General features: G+C 47.5%; 1 protein-coding gene across 2 annotated transcripts in view; it reads left to right on the top strand.

Moving 5' to 3' along the window:
- Positions 1-23,258, top strand: part of LOC140426781 (slit homolog 3 protein-like) — a 925,338-nt gene that overhangs the window by 796,212 nt on the left and 105,868 nt on the right. For both annotated transcript variants that reach the window (XM_072511946.1, XM_072511947.1), the window contains 4 exons: positions 3,405-3,476; positions 18,012-18,175; positions 19,188-19,312; positions 22,809-22,906. In XM_072511946.1, the coding sequence (XP_072368047.1) occupies positions 3,405-3,476; positions 18,012-18,175; positions 19,188-19,312; positions 22,809-22,906 (459 nt within the window). The remainder of the gene's footprint in view (positions 1-3,404; positions 3,477-18,011; positions 18,176-19,187; positions 19,313-22,808; positions 22,907-23,258) is intronic.

The following is a 23,258-nucleotide window of genomic DNA, read 5'->3' as shown; positions in this document are numbered from 1 at the left end:
GGGACTGGCTTAGTGGTAAAAACTGGGCAGCATGGACAAGTTGGGCCGAAAGGCCTGTTTTTATGCTGTAAACCTCGATGACTGTATGACTCTATCAGTTTTGCTTCCCAAATAAATCTATTCCAAACTAGCAGAGCAGGCTCACAAGGAACTGGCATGACAGCAGTGCCAGATCCCAGTGTCTCTGCAACCCATCATTTACTAACCGAATCCTCACTAGGTATTGTCACCACACAGTATCGGATGCAATCAGTTTGTGCTGCTTGTATAATTCTTTGATACTTCAGAGGATAAAAGGAGCAAAACACAGACATGACTGTTAATCCTCCTGCTGGATGTGCAGTACTTCAGTCAATAACTCATTTTCTAGGGCAGCACGGTGGTGCAGTGGTGCATTGCTGCCTCAAGGCGCCAAGGTCCCAGGTTCGATTCCAGCTCTGGGTCACTGTCCGTGTGGAGTTTGCACATTCTCTCCGTGTTTGCGTGGGTTTCGCCCCCACAACAAAATGTGCAGGTTAGGTGGATTGGCCACGCTGAACTGCCCCTTAATTGGAAAAATGAATTGGGTGCTCTAAATTTATTTTTTTTAAACTCATTTTCTGCCACTTTCAGACACGTCCCTAATGAGCAGAGATACATATTGTTAAGCATTTTCAAACCCAACATGTCAGGAAATTATATCTTTCCCACTTTGCCTGAGATTTAATTGCCATTGTCAGTGGAGTTACTAATATTCTATCCTATCGATAGAAATCTGTCAGTTAAAAATACGTAGGTAGAAAATTCTTGAAAGCAAGCTGCATGTTGCCCTTCTCCACTAATCCCCTTTTTCATTGTGAGGCTGCCATTTTCATCAACCCATGCCTATTTCTTCGGTAGACTGCAATGGGTTGATCGTATCTCGTCAAAAATCAGTGACAACTGTATAGACTGATGGAGTGGTCTTGAAATGCAGTCTGGTCTACTGCTGCTCCTATTTTTCATGTTCTTAACCCAGTTGGTCTGAATGGAGGAAATACTGGGCAGGTTAATGCCGCCACGAAAAATAATTTAATACGGGTGGAGGAGGACTAGTACAAGGGGTCGAGCCTGAGAGCCATGTTAACGGCACCGCTCCTGTTTGCCCCGGGGAAATATTCTAATAGCCCTGTGGAGGTCTCTTCGATAAAGATTTGGAACCACCTCTGAGGAAGCACTTTAAGTTGGGACGGGGGTCGATGCTGGCCCCGCCTTGTGGGAACCACAGGTGTGTGCCTGGTAGGACGGGCGGGGTATGAGAGGTGGCGAGGGAAGGAGTAGAACGATTCAGGGACCTGTTTCTAGAAGAATGGATTGCGGAGCAGGCAGAGTTTCGGGAGAAATTTGAGTTGCTTCGGGGAAGTTAGTTCTGATACACACAGGTGCGGGAATTTGAACGGAAAGAACTACCCGCGTTCCCTTCATTACAGAATATACGCTCCTGGAAAAACTGCTGATTCCAGATATACGGGGAGAGGGGAGGATTGGAGATAGCTATGGATGGCTGGGAAAGAAAGAGGCAGCATTGGTGAACAGGACTAAGGGCAAATGGGAAGAGGAACTGGGACTTGACCCGGCATTGACCTCACTCCATATGCACGAGGATGAGTCTCATTCAATTTAAAGTGGTGCACAGGGTGCACATGACATGAGCCCAGATGAGAGGATTCTTCCCAGGGATGAACGATCATTGTGAAAGGTGCGGGAGGGGCTGGGGAACCACACCCATTTATTCTGGGGTGTGAGAAATGGGAGGGGATTTGGGTGGGGTATTTAAGGTTTTGTCGGAGATACTGGGGTTTGGGGTAACGCCGTGCCCCACGCAGGCAATATTCGGTGTGTCGGAAATGCTGAAACTGCAGTGGGGGAAGGGGGGCAATGTGGCGGCCTTCGCCTCCTAGATTGCCCGGCGAAGGATAATGCTGAATTGGCGATCAGCAGCGCCACCAGGGGTGACGGCGTGGATGGGGGACGTACAGGATTTTCTGAGCCTGGAGAAGATTTAGTTTGCCCTAAAGAAGCTGAGGAAGGATTCTACACATGATGGTATCCATTCTTATCCATGTTTAAGGAACTGTTTGTCACCAGGGGGGAAGTGGGAGGGTGGGATATAAAGGGGAAAAATTTGCACAAACTGTGTACATTAATGGCATGTGTGGATCTTCTATGCACCAAAATTTGGTTTGAGTTTGGAATAAAATGCATTTGAAAAAAATAACCTAAAGGACTAATGGAATGTTGGCTTTTAGCTTGAGGGCACTGGAATACAAAGGGGTAGAAGCTTTGTTTCCATTATATCAAGCTCTGTTTAGTACCATCTGGAGTACTACATTAAGTTCAGGGCACTGCATCTCTCAGGAGAGATATATTGGCCTTGGAGGCAATGCGTTGCACATTCACCAGAATGATACCGGAACTAAAAGAGTCAAGTAATGAGGACAGATTGCATCGATCAGGTCTATATTCCTTTGCATATAGATGATTAAGGGATGAACTAATTGAGATGTTTAAGATGATGAAAGGATTTGGCAGGGTGGGTGGAGATGAATTATATCAACTGGCGAGGAAGCCCAGAACAAGGGGCATATCCTTCAAATTAGTGCTTAGGCCATTCAGGGAAGCATTTCTTCACACAAAGGGTAATGGAAACCCTCCCCAAAAAGCTCTCAAGGATATGGTCAATTGGAAATTATAAAACCAAGATTGATAGATTTTTGTTAATTATATTAAGGGATATGGAATTTGAGGGGTAAGTGGAACTAAGTCAGCCATGATATAACTGAATAGAAGAACAGTCTTGAGGGCCTACTCCTGCTCTTATGCTCCTTTGCTATTGTCCTACTGGTACAAGGTAATTTTAACCCAAGATATGTTAGTGCTTTGTAGCAGATTGCAGCCTTTATATTACCCCATCTGATGGGTGCACTGGGGACTGTGTGCTATTCTTTCTGTACTACCCTAGACCCAAGGCATTGCCCAATAGCATTGGCTATTCTTTACATTACATGTCAATTTTATTATTCAATATGTAGCATGCTGTGGCATATGCAATAACCTGTGTATGGCATGGCCTGAGTTATGTCTGATCCTATGTAAAACATACTGGTCAGCTAGATTAAATCCAAAATTCTTCTCTCTATTTCTGTAGGTTTCTTGCACTTTGGGTACAGTAAAAGATGATACAAAAATTTCATCCCTTACATTTTCAAACAAATGTAATAGATACTCTGTTATCTGTGAGAAGCTGACACTTTTAGAGAAAAATTTTCTTCTGATATGTATTAATGTTCCCAATATGTAACACTGTTCTTCTATATTGTATTTTACATACTATTGCTTTTGCCATTGATATAATTTTAACATCTCTTCAATCTTTTCAAAAATAGGACTTTACATGGTAACGACATCTCCACCATCCCTAATGGAGCATTTAATGGTCTATCGTCACTCTCTCACCTGTAAGTAAACAAGGGAGCTTTTGCTCTTGTCACAGACCAAATGTATGTGTTCTATTACTGCCCATGATCAATATGTTTTGATTTAAGGTGGTGTGTGTTTTATTACTCCTTTGCGTGTGTATGTCAATTAAATAACGACAGCAGTGAGCCTTTGTGAATTTTAAACTAAAGATGGTTATTTTTTTTACACACACTTACCCTGAATTTAAACACAATGGTCGCGATCTTCCCAAAAGGGAACAAAGTCCCCTAATGAGCGCGTTTAGCCACATGACTATTCAACACAACTCGCTTTAAACAAGAGGCCTGAACGGGGAACGCACAGCCGAGGCGGCATATAGCCCCATTTTTTACAATGCCAGTTGGCAGTGCTGGCTGACACCCAGATGGCACTGCCAAGGTGTCAGGCTGGCACTGCCAGGAAGCCCTCGTGGCTCCAGCAGTGCCAGGGCACCACTCTGCTCAAAGGACATGCAGCTGGGGGGCCTCCGATCCCCTTGGAGACCCCACGAGTGTGGGGACTAGTACCAAATGGCACTCGCCCGAGGTCTCGAAGGCGAAGGGTGTGAATCCCAAAGCCTCAGGTACCTCGGGAAACTGCACATTAGAGTAAGGCTCACTGCCTCGCTCTAATATGCAGATTTGCCAAAGAGTGATGCCACCCATTGTGGCGGGATTCACCTCGCAACGTCACACGAGATCACGTGGAATCTCACAAGGCGTTGCAAGTCGGGTAGATCCCGGGAGCGGTGTCTCCTGGCTTTCAACGGCCATGCTGCATCGTAGCGAGGTGTTTTTCCAGTGCAGTATGGCTGTAGGATCGCGCCCAATGTCTCACACACTTGTGTCGCACACACTGTCACGTGCATAAAGATTAGAGACAGATATGGGTTTTACACAATGTAGGTATATCAGGCTCTGACCTACAAACTCTGATCTCTCACATGGCAAGCCTTAGTCATTTGAATTGGTTTAATGAACTAAAGGTGAAGTGAGGGGCTTATACAACAAAATATTTCACAGCCGATGGTGAGGATATCTGTCAAATTTCTAGGAGGTTGATTCTCAGCTGAATGTGAAGTTCGAACAGTTGGGGGGAACCCTTCTCTCCGTTGGGATCCACCACTTTCAAAGCATTTCTGTTAAATGCCTTGGCTGTTTGGTGACCTGCAGCTAATTTTTGGTCTGGTTTTCGGACTACTGAGCTGTTGGTTTTGTGGCTTTCTTGTGGAACTGTCTGCAAATAGCTTATGCTAATTTAAAAAAGTAGACTTTTAATCAAGGCTATCTCGCTAGATGACTTTCATAAATTTAAAGTCCTTTCCAAATAAGACGTGGTGTTTATGCTGATTTTCGAGTTTTATGTTGTGGTTTAACATCTTTGAGATTCACGCAGTCAAGTTTAGATGGGGGAAACTGGCAGATTACAAAGGAAGATTGATGGTGTCCATTCACTCCTCTCTACTACCAGTTGAGTTTTGATCTCCCCTTTTTTCAGGATGAACCTTGGAGATAGACAAACAGAAGACTCAAAAGTCCTTTTGTATTGGTCCATTCTTAAACAAAGAAATGGGTGAATTCTCCAGATGGTTGTCAATGTCCACAATAAATTTGATATCCGCTCCAGAGTCGGTACTGTCTGTAGCCCAAATGCCAAAGTTCACCTTGGGCGAAATTCTCCCCCAACGGCGCGATGTCCGCCGACTGGCGCCAAAACCGGCGCCAATCACACGGGCATCGCGCCGGCCCAAAGGTGCGGAATGCTCCGCATCTTTGGGGGCCGAGCCCCGCATGCGAAGTGGGGAGAGTCTCTTCCGCCTCCGCCATGGTGGAGGCCGTGGCGGAGGCGGAAGGGAAAGAGTGCCCCCACGGCACAGGCCCGCCCGCGGATCGGTGGGCCCCAATCGCAGGCCAGGCCACCGTGGGGGTACCCCCCAGGGTCAGATCGCCCCGCGCCCCCCCCCAGGACCCCGGAGCCCGCCCACGCCACCTGGTCCCGCTGGTAAATTCCAGCTTTGATTTACGCCGGCGGGACAGGCAATTTCTGGGCGGGACTTCGGCCCATCCGGGCCGGAGAATTGAGCGGGGGGTCCCGCCAACCGGCGCGGCCCGATTCTCGCCCCCGCCCAATCTCCGGTACCGGAGACTTCGGCGGGGGCGGGATTCACGGCGGCCAACAGCCATTCTCCGACCCGGCGGGGGGTCGGAGAATGACGCCCCTTATTCTCAACAGCCAAATTAATAGCCTGTTTGTATCCAGTGATTGAAGGTATTGACTGAAAGTTCATAATACATTAGGGCGTGACACCCAAAGAAATACCTTTCCCAAGAGAATTCTTCAAAATTTGTATACAATCTGTGTTCGTGGTAGATTTTAAAGTTGCTTTAGTTTCTGAAAGGAAGCTTCCTGGGAATTCCAGTGGAATTTTGCACAAGTAGTGCCACCGCCTCAACTGAAAGTTTGTGAACTTGAGTCTCAATGGCAATTTTCATCCTTTCACGGCAGATTTAAGTAGCAAACTCTTCAAAACTCCATTTCTGCAGCTACTGAGACTTTGCAGCTTGCAGCACATGTGATTTTGTCCACAATGCAAGTTGCATTAAAGAGGTTACGGTGAGAATTGTAATTCCTTTTCAAATGGATTTTCTCCGCTGAATTTATTGTTGAGCATTGTTGATGTTTGGAGTATGGCAGACTTACTTTCTCTTTGTGCACTGATTGGTTCCTTCTTGTGATTTGGCTGCATAGGCAGCATGCACTGATGCTTTTACATTGTTTGCTGGGGTACACACCCTTTCTATGTATCTCTGTAGCAGGATGTGCCATTTACATCTTTAGGTTCCAGTGGCCATAGTTGTATTGTTGTAAACAGCTTTTGGCTTGAGCATTTGTTCTGGAACAGAAAATGTTTCTGTTGAGGGCCCAATGAAAGAAGGTGAAGCTTTACCATCTGGCAGAACTGAATATATTTCTTAAGCATATTCCTTTCTTGGTTAGATTTTGTTCCATTTGACCATGTTTCCATTTGGCCTGTGGTGATGAGACTAATGTAGTGTCTGGCACTCCTTCCAAAATCAGGGATTGAAGTTTTGTTTTCGACAACCTTTTTTGATTTCTGTTAGTCTGAGAGTGCAGGATGTGATGCAGATGGTTATTTGATCAGTTTTGCCATGTTGAGCTGTTACAAAGTTTAGAATCAATCAAAATGTTTTGTAGATTTCTTGGGCGGGATTCTCCACTCCTGGGCCGAAGTGGCCACGCCGTCGTGAACGCCGTCGAGGTTCACGACGGCGCGAAACGGCCCCGATCCCGACTATTCAGGCCCTGACAATGGGCTAGGATCGGGGCCGCGTCATCTACATGCGCCAGGCCTTGTCGCCCGCGTAAAGGCGGAGCCGCATAGATGACGCGGCCAGCGCCGCATAACTGGCGTCATCCGCGCATGCGTGGTTGCCGTCCTCTCTAAGTCTGCCCCACAAGAAGATGGCGGACGGATCTTGGGGGGCCGCGGAAGGAAGGAGGTCCTCCTTCAGAGAGGACGGCCCGACGATCGGTGGGCACCCCACATTTGAGGTACCCCCTGGTGCAGGATCCCCCCTCGCCCCCCCCCCCCCGCAGGCCGCCCCCCCCCCCCCAGCATTCGCGCGCTGTTCCCGACGGCAGCGACCAGGTATGGACGGCGCCGGGGGGAACCCGCCGTTTTGGCCTGGCCGCTCGGCCCATCTGGGCCTGAGAATAGCGGGGGTGCCGGAGAATCGCCATTTTGAGTGTCTCCGGCGATTCTCCGGCCTGCGGCCCGCGGAACTCGACCGGGCCGTTCCCGCCGCTTGGGTGAATCGCGGGAGGGCGTCGGACCGGCGTCCCGGGAAATTTTGGCAGCCTAGGCGATTCTCCCAACCGACGCAGGAGTGGAGAATCTCGCCCCTTGTATTCTACTGTCAAGCTATAATTTGACTTGTTCTTGTTTTGCCGTATCCAGTCTTATTTTCAGCAGATCTTTCTGAGCACAGGTCAATTTTAGCAGTCACCTACATACCTGCTGAAGCCTGCCAAATACCCCAGATGATAAACGTGGTCATCTTCACCTCAAAGGACAATCAAAACCAACTTGTTCTTGTTCCGATTCAGCTGCTCAATTCCTCCCCTTTTCTGCTGTGGGACTTTGGTCATGTTTATATCTGTCTTGCGCTCCACTTACTTATAATAACTCCTACTTTTTCGATGTTGCCATGTGTTTGTGGCACAACGAGTTAGAATGCATTTGGAGCTGAGTTAATTTCCAAATGACATTCTAGTGTTGACATCTCTGATAAGGGTTATGGTAGCATAGCGGTCCTGTCACTGGATTAATAATTCAGGCACTTGAACTCAAATCCCACCACCACAGCTGGTGGGATTTAAATTCAATTTTTAAAAGCTGGGCAAAATTGCCCGAGGCAGAGAATCATCACCTTCTCCAGGGCGTGAGGGGTGGGCAATAAATGCTGGCCTTGAATGAATAAGGGAAAGGACTATTCAATGTAAACAACTTTGGCAAGAGTTCATCATTTTGTATTCAACAATAAACACAATTTGCATCCAGCATGCTGAAGATTTTAGGCTTAGATAAGCATAAAACTGCTTCATTTCTAGCCCATGTTCGTGTCAATTGTGGCTCTGTGGCAGCACTCGCTCCTGAGACAGAAGGGTGTGGACTCAATTCCCCCTGCACAGACGGCAGCACAAAATCTATGCTGGCCCTCCTAGCTGCAGCAGTGAGGGTGTGCTGCACTATCAGAGATGCTCAACCTTCTGACAGGCACATGGAGAAGGAGTTTCCTACACTCATTGGTAGAATTCTTGCGAGTACTGACAGGCAGAGAGATCTGGGCGTGCATGTCCACCGATCACTGAAAGTGGCAATGCATGTGGATAAAGTGGTCAAGAAGGCATACGGCATGCTGGCCTTCATTGGTCGGGGCATTGAATATAAAAATTGGAAAGTCATGTTGCATCTGTACAAGACCTTAGTTCGGCCTCATTTGAAATATTGTGTACAATTCCGGTCACCACACTACCAGAAGGATGTGGATGCTTTGGAGAGGGTGCAGAAGTGGTTTACTAGGTTGTTGCCTGGTATGGAGGGTATTTGCTATGAGGAGAGGTTAGATAAACACAGTCTGTTCTCACTGGAATGACAGAGGTTGAGAGGCGGCTTGATAGACTTTCATTTCATTTCATAGAGGTCTACAAGATTATGAGTGGCATGGACAGAGTGGATAGTCAGATGCTTTTTCCTAGGGTCAGGGAGTCAAGTACTAGGGGACATAGGCTTAAAGTGGGTGGGGGAAAGTTTAGAACTGAGGTGAGAGGCAAGTTTTTTACACAGAGGGTGGTAAATATATGGAACGCACTGCCTGAGGAGATGGTGGGAGCATGTAATATAGCGGCATTTAAGGAGCATCTAGACAAATATATGAATAGGGTGGGAATGGAAGGATACGGACCGGGATTCTCTGCCGGCGGGATTTTCCGTTATGCCGGTGTCCGGGGGTTTCCCGACGGCGTGGGGCTGCCCCACAATGGGAAACCCCATTGACCGGCCGGCATAGCGGAGAATCCTGCCAGCCGGTCAGGGCACAAATGTGGCGTGGTGCGGCAGAGAATCCTGCCCACTGACTCCGTAAGTGCATACGGTTTTAGTTTGGGCAGGCACCATGGTCGGCGCAGGCTTGGAGGGCCGAAGGGCCTGTTCCTGTGCTGTACTGTTCTTTGTTCTTTGTAAAAGGTGATCACAGCTGTCGTTATTGGATGATGTTCACAATCAATCATGACAACGGCACCTTACGGGGAGACTTTCATTCCACCAGCCTAAGCTCCTGGCCCCAGAGTTGGCGAGCGAATTGGACATGTTTTTTTTTCCCAGAGTTTAAAAGTTAAACAAATATTATTTTGCGAAACGTTCACTAGTGTATAATGATGGATAATTAAAATAATTTTTCTTTAACTTTACATAATCCAAAATATACCTCAATCGGCTAAATGATTACCCATTAGTTTCCTCTAGATGACTGGGTGACCTAGCTGGAATAGGGTTGTTATTAATGTGCTGAACTCTTTGGCCGCCTATTCCCTTAAAAGGTTTTACTGAAGTTGATGCCTCTTTGAGAATTAGGAAATTAGGCTGCAGCAGGAAGTATTGGTGTGTGAACTGCTGCCCATTGTGGTAATAAAGCACTTTGCAACATATCTGGAACAGGATAACAAAATAGCCAGACATTTTTGGATTTAATTAAAGGGATAATACAATTTACACATTAACTTAACCAACATGAAATAAACAAATTAACTGGGCTGTGATATGCAGAAGAGCTGAGTCTTAATTTAACTAGAACAGAATCAGAAACTAACCAACAGTTCTTTTCAAGAAAAACTAAATTTTGATGAACAGCTGGTTTAGTTGCATAGGTTATAAAAAGGATTAATGGAAGAGGAGAAGTTAATGTATTCATAAGGAATTAATGCACTAATGTGCTTTATTTGCTGGTTTAATGATTTTAGTTAAGAGGATTGAGAACACATGCTTTGCATTATCATTTGCTTATTAAACAAGAGTCTCTGCTGAGTTATTTCTGATACACTGTGTGTAGTTTTTAGCACCATCAGTAATGAAGAACGCACATTAAACTTGTCTTTTCCATAATCTGCTTTCTGTATTCTTCTGAGAGAGCATTTAATGAAAAGAAAACAGAAACACTGGTGCATGCAGTGAGAAACCACTGTTTCACCTTTGTTTCAAATCAAGATCAAAATGAGATAATGAGTCTCGTCCATTTTCCAGCTCAGATATGAAATCTCCAGCGAGCATCACTTTGAATGCAATGAGACTGTTTTATTTCTGTTGCCATTTCCAATTGGATTGCATACTAACGTGCCTGGAGGACTGTCACAATTTAAGAATGGTGCAATATGCATTGTTGGGGGGAACCAGTTAGCTCAGTTGGCCACTCACTAGCGTGTGATTCAGAATAAGGACAATAGTGCAGGGTTTGATTCCTGTTCTGGCTGACGTAGGCTTGGGGGTCTGGCTGCTTACACTGCCCCCATAGTAAAATCGTGACATAGGTTCGGCAACCCTCAGATAATCAAGGATGTCGCCTGAGGTGTTGGGTGCTCTGAGGTACAGACAAACCAACACGGTTGCGATTGGTACAACGCAGTTTTATTCCAACTAACTATTTACACATCTGACTTGGTACTCAGCACGTGGTGACTGTGTGAGTGTCTTGCTAATGAGGTCCTGGCCCTGTGCTGTCTCCAGATGGACTGGCCAGGAGGTGTCGTGTTTCTTGTCTTATACTGTGTCTGCTCTTGTCTGTGATTGGCTGTCGTGTTATGTGTGCTAATTGGTCTGTTGGTCTGTCTATCATTATGTATGTGTTATGATGTATGTTTGAATATCATGACATCCCCCCTTTTTTAACAAGATTATGTGCCTACGTGGTTATAAATATAAATGTGTCCTGAGTGCAGCTAAAGGTGTGTGTGTGTGTGTAATATTTACATCATGTACATGGGGCTTAACTATATACAAGGGGCGATGTCAGGTGTGACATGCTAACGAGGTTGCACCATAACAAAAGAAGAACAACGTTGAAATTTGGACCGATCAAACGAGGCCTGGAACGATAAAACAGTGACATGTTACAAAACAGTAGTTGCTGAAGTTTGACGTGTGAACTGTCTCATAAGTCCAGTCTAGTAGGTGGGCGACGAATTCGGGTTGACCGCCTCAAGGGTGGGTCGGGAACCACCGGCTGAGGTGCGAGCCTGGCCATGGGCGGCGACAGAAGGGGCATGGTATATGGCAGCTCCACGAAGTCACTATCAGGAACCAGTGGAGGACCCGGCGTCTGTGTAGGGTCCCGTTGCGAGCGTGGAAGTAGGCGAAGGGCTCGGCGATTGCACCTACGCACGGATCCATCCAGCATGCGTACCAGGAACGAGCGGGGAGCCACGCGTCGGAGAACATCGGCAGGTGCTGACCAGCCACCGTCTGGTAGGTGGATGCGGACGTTGTCTCCAGGGGCCAGGGAGGGAAGATCAGTTGCCCGTATGTCGTACGATCTCTTCTGGCGATCGCGCTGCAGTTGCATCCTATGCAGTACCGGAGCATGGTCTATTCTTGGTGCCAGGATGGAAGGCACAGTGGTTCTGAGGGCGCGACCCATCAGCAGCTGTGCTGGTGAGAGACCTGTGGCTAGTGGGGCCGAGCGATAAGCCAGCAGGGCGAGGTAGAAGTCCGACCCGGCAGCAGCAGCCTTGCAGAGGAGCCGCTTGGCAATGTGAACGCCCTTCTCCGCCTTTCCATTGGACTGGGGATGCAGAGGGCTGGACGTCACGTGTGTGAAGCTACGAGGCCGCAAAGGACGACCATTCATGGCTGGCAAAACAGGGCCCATTGTCTGACATGACAGTCATCGGAATGCCGTGGCGAGCAAAGGTGTCTTTGCAGGCCCTGATGACAGCAGACGACGTCAAATCGTGCAGGCGTATGACTTCTGGGTAGTTTGAGAAGTAGTCAACTATGATGACATAGTCCATGCCGAGCGCGTGAAATAGGTCGACACCCACCTTCGCCCAGGGGGACGTCACCAGCTCATGGGGCAGAAGCGTCTCAGGAGGTTGCGCCGGCTGAAACCTTTGGCAGGTTGTACAGTTGAGCACCATGTTGGCAATATCGTCACTGATGCCCGGCCAGTATACCGCCTCTCGGGCCCTCCGTCTGTACTTCTCAACCCCCAAGTGGCCTTCGTGTAGATGATCGAGAACCAGCTGGCGCATGCTGTGCGGAATCACAATCCGGTCCAGCTTCAGAAGGACACCATCAATGATGGCTAGGTCGTCTCGTACATTGTAGAACTGCGGGCACTGCCCTTTGAGCCATCCTACCGTCATGTGGCGCATCACTCGCTGTAAAAGGGGGTCGGCCGCAGTCTCTCGGCGGATACGGGCCAGACTGGAGTCGTCAGCCGGCAGATTTGCCGCTGTCAAAACCACCTGTGCCTCGACCTGACATACGAACCCCTCCGCATCTGGTGGCGTGCTCACTGCTCTGGATAGGGCATCCGCCACGATCAGGTCCTTCCCTGGAGTGTAGACCAGTTGGAAGTTGTACCTCCTGAGTTTAAGTAGGATGCGCTGGAGGCGAGGGGTCATCTCGTTCAGGTCCTTGTTTATTATGCTGACCAGGGGGCGGTGGTCGGTTTCGACCGTGAACCGTGGAAGACCATAGACGTAACCGTGGAACTTGTCTAAACCGGTTAGCAAGCCCAGGCATTCTTTTTCGATTTGCGCGTAGCGCTGCTCTGTGGGGGTCATGGCCCGCGAAGCATAGGCCACTGGGGCCCATGATGCTGTGTCATCCCTCTGCAAGAGCACTGCTCCAATGCCGGATTGGCTGTCATCAGTTGAGATTTTGGTGGCACGAGACGTGTCAAAAAACGCCAACACTGGTGCCGTAGTGAGTTTGCGTTTGAGCTCCTCCCATTCCAGCTGGTGTGTGTGCAGCGACTGGAACTCTGTGGATTTTCTGACGAGGTGGCGCAGAGTCGTCGTGTGGGAGGCAAGGTTGGGAATGAACTTCCCTAGGAAGTTGACCATGCCAAGGAAGCGTAGGACAGCCTTCTTGTCGGCCGGCTGCGGCATGGCTGTGATGGCGCTCACCTTGTCTGCATCCGGACGGACCCCTGACCGGGAGATATGGTCTTCCAGGAACTTCAACTCGGTCTGGCCAAAGTAGCACTTGGCTCGGTTGAGGCGCAGGCCGTTTTCCCGTATGCGGGCAAAAACGCATTGGAGACGATGTATGTGCTCCTGCGGTGTGGTGGACCAGATGATGACATCGTCCACATATACGCGCACCCCTTCGATGCCTTCCATCATCTGCTCCATGATTCTATGGAAGACCTCGGATGCCGAGATGATGCCAAATGGCATCCGGTTGTAGCAGAATCTGCCGAAAGGGGTGTTGAAGGTACATAGCTTTCGGCTGGACGGGTCCAGTTGGATCTGCCAAAATCCTTTAGAAGCATCCAGTTTCGGGAATATCTTCGCCTGGGCCATTTCACTGGTGATCTCCTCCCGTTTGGGTATAGGATAATGTTCCCTCATAATATTATTATTGAGGTCTTTGGGGTCTATACAGATGCGGAGCTCGCCAGAGGGCTTCTTGACACACACCATGGAGCTGACCCATGGCGTGGGCTCCGTGACCCTGGATAGGACCCCTTGGTCCTGGTAATCCTGCAGCTGCAGCTTGAGGCGGTCTTTAAGTGGCGCAGGAACCCTGCGAGGTGCGTGAACGACCGGGATGGCGTCCGGTTTGAGGCGAATTCGGTAGGTGTATGGCAGTGTGCCCATGCCTTCGAATGCCTCCTGGTTGTGGGCGAGGAGCGATTGGAGCTGTGCGTAGAACTCTGCATCCGGGAAGTCAGACGTGTCGTCTGGAGAGAGAGAGAGAATTTGTTGCACAAGGTGGAGAGCCTTACATGCCTGTGCGCCCAGCAGGGAGTCCTTCGATGAGCCAACTATCTCGAACGAGAGTGTGGCCGTGTGTGTTTTGTGTGTCACCTGGAGCTGGCAGGATCCCATGGCCGGGATAACGTTCCCATTGTAGTCGACCATCTTGCACCGGATGGCTGGATTGGTGGTCTGACCTTCATGGCATAGAAGGCTGACCATGCTATGAGGTTGGCGGAGGCGCCAGTGTCCAGGCGGAAAGTGATCGGCGATTGGTTGACCGTTAGGGTGGCACTCCATTCATCGCCCGGATTGATGGTGTTGACCCGGTTCGCATCAATGACCGCAACCCGGAAGGCGTCTTGGTCATCTGTGTCGTCGGTTTGGATGTTGTGATGTGGAGGCTGAATGGTCCACAAGTTCCTGCAAGGTTGTCGGAGATGTGGAAGATCAACAGGTTGAGCCGCTCGACAGTAGGCAGCGTAGTGGCCCATCTTGCCACAGCGTAGGCATTGTCGGGTTTTTGCAGGACATTGCCCTTTTAAATGTGCAGCTCCACAGTTGCTGCACGTCATGACGTCATGGCGTTCGTTACGCCACTGCGCATGCGCATTTCGGTCTTGCATCGGGTGCGCCTGCGCAGCACGTCCCTCAGTGTTGCCGTAGGTTTTGGCGCGCACAAACGCGGGAGGCCTCAAAAAGCGCGCGAAACGGCCGCCCTCGTCCGGGCCGCGGGCCGGGAGAAACTCGATTGCCTGGATGCGTTCGGCCTCGTGGGTGGCCTGGCTTGCCGATTCGATTGCGTGGGACCCCCTCCGTGCCGATTCGGTCGCCTGAAATTGGGCATAGCGGCTGGTCGCATTTTCATGCAGGACACAGGCTTCAACTGCAGATGCCAAGGTCAGGCCTTTTATTTTTAGAAGCTGCTGGCGTAGGCCACTGGAGGCAACGCCAAAAACGATCTGGTCCCGGATCATGGACTCTGAGGTGGTGTCGTAACCGCAGGACTGCGCGAGTATGCGGAGGTGCGTCAGGAAGGACTGAAAGAGCTCATCCTTACCTTGCAGGCTCTGCTGAAAGACATACCTCTCAAAGCTTTCATTGACCTCAACGTTGAAGTGCTTGTCGAGCTTGAGGAGGACCGTGTCATACTTAGATTTGTTCTCGCCTTCCGCGAACACCAAGGAGTTGTATACATCGATGGCGTGCTGACCTGCGGTAGTGAAGAGCATGGCAGTCTTTGTTTCGTCCGAGGCGCCCTGTTTTTCATTGGCTTGCATGAACAGTTCGAATCGCTGCTTGAAGAGCTTCCAATTTGTGCCCAGGTTCCCAGCGACTTGCAACGGCTGCGGTTTGTTGCGGGTGTCCATGGCTCAGGATGGCAGATTTGCCATCGATTCACTCACTGGTACCATGAGGTGTTGGGTGCTCTGAGGAACAGACGGACCAACACGGATGCGATTGGTACAACGCAGTTTTATTCCAACTAACTATTTACACATCTGACTTGGTACTCAGCACGTGGTGACTGTGTGAGTGTCTTGCTAATGAGGTTCTGGCCCTGTGCTGTCTCCAGATGGACTGGCCAGGAGGTGTCGTGTTTCTTGTCTTATACTGTGTCTGCTCTTGTCTCTGATTGGCTGTCGTGTTATGTGTGCTAATTGGTCTGTTGGTCTGTCTATCATTATGTATGTGTTATGGTGTATGTTTGAATATCATGACATCGCCTGAAGAAGAAGAATAAATGTGCATTTTAGCCAGGGACTGGGTAGTATGCCAAGTTAGAATCCCATGCTTTCATTTCTGGAACCTGACGGTGAATCCAGTTGAGTTCAGCCTCGAGATCACAGAATTGTTGCAGAGCATAAGGAGGCCATTTGGCCTATCATGTCTGCACCAGCTCTCCAAACAAGCATCATGACTTAGTGCCATTCTCCTGCCTTTTCCCCATACCCCTTCACATTGTTTCTATTCAAATAATCACCTAATACTCTCTTGAGTTCCTAGATTGAACTTGCCTCCACCACATTTCCAAGTTGTGCATTCCAGACCCAAACCATACGTTGTGTGAAAAGTTTTTTTTCCGCATCTTTTGCAAATCACTTTAAATCTGTGCCCTCTTGTTCTTAATCCTTTACGAGAGGGAACAGTTTCTGCTCTATCCAACCCCCTCATGATTTTGAACATCTCTATTAAATCGCCTCTTCGCTTTCTTCTCTTCAAGGAGAACAGTCCCAATCTCATCATTCTATCCTCATAACGAAGATTTCTTATCCCGGAAACCATTCTCGTAAACCTCTTCTGCACTCTCTCCAATGCATTGGCATCCCTCGTAGAGTGTCCTTTCGCAGTGTTTTTCAATTTTTTTTTCCCGGGGTCCACCTTTACCAATTGACCGACCTTCATGACCCACGGTGGCTGGACTTCGTAACCCATGCCAGCCGACCTTCGTGACACACCATTTTCGCTTACCTTTAATGCAACCTCACTTGCTTTCTCGTTCAATGTTACATTTCTGCTAAGGACTTCAAGTGATGATTTAAGTTCATGCTGCATCCTTTGAAAATAAAAAATCAAGTCTCGCCACGCTTAGTTGTCAAATGCCTTTGAAGTTTTGAGGGTTTTAAACTCTGATTTGTCGGTACTTCCCTGCATTTGGCACACTTGGGCTTTGCATTCTGATTTGCATTAGCACAATTAACAAAGCTATACCTCAGGGAAGCATCTTTATATTGCTTTGTTCTCGATTTCAGTTTTTTCTTTGCTTAGAATGATCCATCTTCAGTTCTTCACAGTCCTGTTTGGTCACAGCAAGTGACTTTCTAGTGGCAGAGTTCCCTCATCATGCCACCATGGCATGGGTTGCATCTACCTTCTTGGTAAAGATGAAAATTTTGTCCTTTGTAGCTCCAATTTTTAACGGTTACAAGATGAGGAATATATACTTGGTGCTGAAAAAGTGCTGTGGAGTGGATCACCAACAACCTGTCCTGGTCCCCCCATGCCGACACTGTAGTTAAGAAAGCCCACCAACGACTTTACTTTCTCAGAAGATTAAGGAAATTTGCCATGTCAGCTACGACTCTCACCAACTTTTATAGATGCACCATAGAAAGCATTCTTTCTGGTTGTATCACAGCTTGGTATGGATCCTGCTCTGCCCAAGACCACAGAAAACTGCAAAAAGTCGTGAACCCAATCCTTCACGCAAACCAGCCTCCCATTTATTCACTCTGTCTACAATTCCCTCTGCCTCGGAAAGGCAGCCAGCATAATTAAGGACCCACACACCCTGGAGATACTCTCTTCTACCTTCTTCCGTCAGGAAAAAGATACAAAAGTTTGAGGTCATGTACCAACTGACTCAAGAACAGCGTCTTCCCTACTGCCATCAGAGTTTTGAATGGACATACCTCGTATTAAGTTGATCTTTTCTCTACACCCTAGTTATGATTGTAACATTACATTCTGCAGTCTCTCCTTTTTTCCCTATGTACTGTAGGTGTTGTCTGTATAGCATGCAAGAAACAATACTTTTCACTGTATACTAATACATGTCACAATAATAAATCAAATCAAAGTTGGATTTCTCTACTAAAGAACCTGTGCAGAAATGATGACTTAAATGACCTCCTTTTGTCTTGTATCATTCTATAAATATTCTGAACACCATGTCCAAATTCTTGAGATTGCCTCCCAGAGGCATGTGTTCCTAAATCTACCACAAAGAGTCATCCTACACTTATTGACGTTTTGGGATATGACTGGTGGGGCTGCAATGATCTTTCGGCGCCACAGGTACGGTAATCATTTACTGCCCATTCCCGTTTACCCCTGAAGGAGGTGAGTGGCTGACTGGGTCATTTCAGAGATAACCACATTGTTATGGAACTAGGCCAGACCCGGTAAAGGTGGAAGATTTCCTTCCGGGTAGGATATCGTGAACCAGATGGGTTACTGAGGCGAGATTTTAATTTAAGAGTTAATTGAAAACCCTACCAGTTTGTTCACTCCCTCTTTCTCTCTGCCACCAGTGCCCTTGGGGCTAATCCTCTGTACTGTGACTGTAACCTACGCTGGCTGTCTGAATGGGTGAAGACGGGCTACAAGGAGCCAGGCATTGCTCGCTGCACAGGACCAGAAGATATGAATGAGAAACTACTCCTAACAACACCCACAAACAAGTTCCACTGCAAAGGTATGTAGAATTGAACCACAGAAAAGATGGCACAAACCAGCCCCATTCATCATGGTGTTCAGTAATTAAAGAGGAACATTACTGAAGAGAAAGAACTACTCGCACATGCAAGGGCCAATTTTGTTCAGACTCCAGTCCTGGCACTGATTGGAGAATCAGTCCGAGATCAGCTCATCCAACTTGCATATTTCTAACTTATTAAAATAAATGATCAGCAAGTCAGAAGTGCAGAGAATCAAACATGCTGACTTCTGTGTCTAACTCCGATCTGCAGACCCACTCAACAAGGTTCCTCAGTGTACCCTATAATCTTACCAGAAATATAGCTGTATATGTCTATCAGGAAGCATGAAAGATGATAAATCGCATCTATATAGGATCATAGATCATAGATCATAGAATTTACAGTGCAGAAGGAGGCCATTCGGCCCATCGAGTCTGCACCGGCTCTTGGAAAGAGCACCCTACCCAAGCCCACACCTCCACCCGATCCCCATAACCCAGTAACCCCACCCAACACTAAGGGCAATTTTGGACTCTAAGGGCAATTTAGCATGGCCAATCCACCTAACCTGCACATCTTTAGACTGTGGGAGGAAGCCGGAGCACCCGGAGGAAACCCACGCACACACGGGGACAGTGACCCAAGCCGGAATCGAACCTGGGATCCTGGAGCTGTGAAGCAATTGTGCTATCCACAATGCTACCGTGCTGCATCTATGATGAAAGATGGTGTAACTCAAGCATTTCAAAATTGTTGTTCAGAAAGACATTAAGATTGGCTCATCTGCTACCATGTTGGAGAAGCTTTCTTTTCTTGATCTTTGCCAATTTTCTCTGCTGCTCTAGGATCGTCAGGACTCCCCTGGCCAAGATTTTTGATGGCATTTTTTGCAAATACAACATTTGCACTGCATGAGCAATGTAGACTTGCTGTGCTCTGAGAATCAACAATAGCAGGATAACTAGCATGCTTAGATGACAGTAACATCTTTCCCTTTTACCCTTTCAGATCCACTGAATATTGCTATCATAGCCAAGTGCAACCCATGTCTATCCAGCCCCTGCAAAAACAATGGAACCTGCAACAGTGACCCAGTTGAGTTCTACAGGTGTACCTGTCCCTATGGATTCAAGGTAAGAATGTGATTGGAAGGTATCAAATCCTTCACAAAGGTGATAAGGTTGCTCTTGCTGCTAGCTCTACTTTAAAAAAAAATGCCATGAGTACAAAATGGAGCTTAATTTCAGGGTGGGAGGAATTTCACCCTGAAATTCTCTTCAATATGCTCAAATATTTGCCACATGGAAAGTAATGTCTTCTAATACGTTGCTACTCTTGGGACCAAAATCAACAACAGTACTGGAATGTTTCTGCTGTAATCGGAAGAGGGCATCTCACAACATCTGGTACACATTTCCTAACCTTTTATGATTTGGTTCAGTTTGGTGTAGAATTTCTTGTTTGTAGTAGAGTATAATTGAAAGAAATTGTGTTTTGAGTGGGCATGCTACATGCAATTGAATTATAATGTGCTTTGTCATTTGGTTTACAAACAAAATTTTGTTTGTGTCTTTGCAACCTCAAAAGAGAAGCTTTCTCTGCGTGAGCTGCATGAGTTTTTAAAAAATGTTCCTGTCAGTTTGAACATCCCTCCTGAGGGTACTGTTTGAAGAACCTTTGTTTCCTTCGCGGAGGATAATTTCACGAGGACCAGTCAATGTCTGTTCCTTTAGAGCAGCCATTATTTACTTGGGATTCTTGATTCTGACTGTCAACAGGTTGCTTACGAACAGGGGAAGATGTTCACAAACTTGGTGCTATATTTGACCCCAAGATGAGCTATCCAGGCCATCACCAGGTGCTATTGTCACAACCGTAATGTTGCCTGACTTTGCCCTTACCTCAGCTCATCTCCATGTCTTCCTTTGAAAACAAATCACAAGACTTTCTATGCCAACTGAAGATGAGGCGTTGACTTGGTCCATCGATATTATGCTGTTCAGATTACGAGTTCAAGTCCTGGTATGAGGCTTGAACCCACAAGTGATGACTTCAAGATGAAAGTGCTACCAATGGAGCTGAGGCACTTGGGACATGACCAAAGACTTGGCCAAATAGATAGTTGAAAAGGAGGCTTGCAACGCTAGGGAGAGAAAGAGAGAGCAAAGCTGAAGGATTCAGGGTGAAAGCTCCAGTGTTTCGGGCCAAGATGGTTCAGCCTTTTTCCCAATTGGCACGAGTCACATTTCAAATGGAAGAATTTGCCTGATCCCAAAGCACATCACACCACTGCCTGTGTTAAGTATGAATTATATTCTAACTACCCTCAGGAGCACTTCAAGTGATATGCTAAATACTGCAAAACGTAACTCCCAGCTGCAGGGAATTGGGCTGGGGTGACTTCATCTTGGCTAAAAGGATTCTGAACAACCATCAAAGATTGAAGATCTTCATACTCCATCTGGGGTGGATTCGCCCATGAGGATAAAGGATAATCTTCTCAGACACTCTTCAATCTAATTTACGTTGGTTGCCTTGTGCTAGCACCCCCACACTCAGCATTCTAAAGTCAGAGTAAAACCTTTCTTCCCAGCCGTCTAATGTTTTCCTTCCTTCCTCTGAAGATGCTAACTTGTATCGGTGCACACTTTACTTCCAACGGCATGAGGCAGCCCTTGATACTTCGCCCGAAGGCTGTTCATCTTGAGTGAGCTTCAGTAGGATATTGAACCACAAGAGGCTGAGGCTGATCCGGTTTGTTTCCAACATCCAGGCATACACACCTTGCTGTAGCTTAGCAATCAAGAGTGGGAGCCAATATGTCCCCAACCCTCCAAACCAGTCTCGGAACCTCCACTACCTCCCAGATGGAGGTCAACTAACATAGCACAAAACAAAGCATGGGATCTTTCTCACAGCCATACATTCCCATGATGATGTCCAAATTGCTTGTGATCCCTTTGCTGTGATTACTACAATATAAATTTGCATGGTCATGAACTTTGGTTGAGAACATGATTGGGTTTCCCTCTAATAGAATAACCAACTCCACATCACTCGCTTTCTCGGGTCCTCACTGACTTCAAGGAAACAATTCACCCCCATCTGGGGTGTTCTACAACTCCTGTCAGATTATGCGTACATCAGTTAAAAGAGAACAATTCACTCCCATCGGCAACAATCTGGCTCATGGGTGCCTCAGTTTCAGCTGCTGTACATAAATGATACTTACGGCTGTCCAGTACTGTATAGCTCTTGTATGGCAGCTCCTGTACTGTGCTGTGCACACAGGGCAAAAAGTGTCAGTTCTTGTACTTGTAAATTGGATGGGTTGTGAGTATTACAATGGAAGAACTGATATTTGACAGCAAGCTCTGCCACATTTACAGAGAGGATTAATTAATCCAGGATCTTGGATAAACTGAACAGCCATTTACATTGCCCCAATTACTAGGTGTGATTCTAAACCTCATAAACTAGTGCATCCCAGATTCATGCTTAATCTGTTTTGAAGTTAGCATCAATTTCCATGGACTAGAGAAAGGAAAAATCCGGGTCCTGTTCCTGATGGCTTTCAGTAATTCCTTGTTGGAAAATGCAGGTATGCAGGGCTCCAGTGATTACAGTTTAAAACTTAGCCATGATGGCCCCCATGCATGGGTAGCTTGCCAATACCATCCAGGCTCAGAAATGAAGACTGACAACTTAGACATGATACCAAACTACAGAAGCAGATTTACAACGTAACAAACTGGGCGGGATTTACCGGCTGTTCACGCCGACAGAAAATTCCTGTCCCATGCCGGCACACAGGTTTCCCGGCAACGAGTGGTGCTGTCAACGGGAAATCCCGTTGATAACAGCGGGACAGCCAGATCCCGCTGGCAGGCCGCCTCGACCACTGAAAATCACTCAGCGGGGTGGTCAGTTAATCTCGCCCACCTTGTCCAGACACAGGGCCACGACCAATGGGTGGGGAGGTCCATGCTGGCCGATGTCTGTGAGCACCAGTCAGAGCCTGATAACTCTGCACTTGCTGATAGGTCAACATGAGCCTTTGAGCAGGCAATGCAGAGCAACATCAGACTCTGGCTGGCCGAGTCCCCAGAGAGCTGGAAAACAGACTGGTCTGAAAATTGAGGCACGCGAGGAGCGAGACGCGACTAGGCGAGGAGAGACAGAGGCAGAAGATCCTGTGTTTTACCTTTGCGAACAAAGGAGAAGCCAGCAGGTTTCTCGACCAGGGCTGAGGGCAGGCAAACGAGGCGAAATTCACTAACCAAGGTGAGCCAGCCGGTCAGCAGCTGTCGAGCAGCAAGAGGAGCAAACGAGTGCCGACATCGACCCAGCCAGGGCTGAGGAGGACAGGCCAACCAGGCGAGATGCAAGTTGCCAAGCAAAACCCATGAGGTGAACAAACCGGTCGTGGCCAGCAGCCATCATGGAGGGAGGAGCCTTTGCCAAACTATATTAAACCACTTGTGCAATCAAATCCCAATGTATGTCCTACAGAGCTGGAAGGGAGAAAATTGGAGTGAATGTGAGGGACAATATATTAATTTACTGATGGTGTTTTGTGCTCCTTTTGAGAGGACATCAATAAATCCTCTGGTCCTTTCATCCCCACAGGGCCAGGACTGTGCTGTTCCCATCAATGCCTGCATCAACAACTTGTGCCAAAATGGAGGGACCTGCCGCCTTAGTGAGGGAGAGAAACGTGGATTCAGGTGCTCATTTAAATAATTAAATAATAAAGATGAATTTTTGTTCTTCTGAACCTAAGCTTAGTCAAATCAGATTTCATAGCTGAGAATGTAATTATATTAATAAAACTGTTCCTTGTTGCATAACCTGATGCACAATTCACGAGCAAAGAAGAAGGTTGGAGTTAATAAAAATAATATTTATTGTCACTAGTAGGCTTGCATTAACACTGCAATGAAGTTATTGTGAAAAGTCCCTTGTCACCACATTCCGGTGCCTGTTTGAGTACACAGAGGGAGAGTTCAGAATGTCAAAATTACCTAACAGCACATCTTTCGGGATTTGTGGGAGGAAACCAGAGCACCCGGAGGAAAC

Source organism: Scyliorhinus torazame, chromosome 7, assembly GCF_047496885.1.
Source record: "Scyliorhinus torazame isolate Kashiwa2021f chromosome 7, sScyTor2.1, whole genome shotgun sequence".
NCBI classification, from domain to species: domain Eukaryota; kingdom Metazoa; phylum Chordata; class Chondrichthyes; order Carcharhiniformes; family Scyliorhinidae; genus Scyliorhinus; species Scyliorhinus torazame.
The sequence above is the reverse complement of the archived record's forward strand: the minus strand, read 5'-3'. Positions and strand labels throughout refer to the sequence as shown.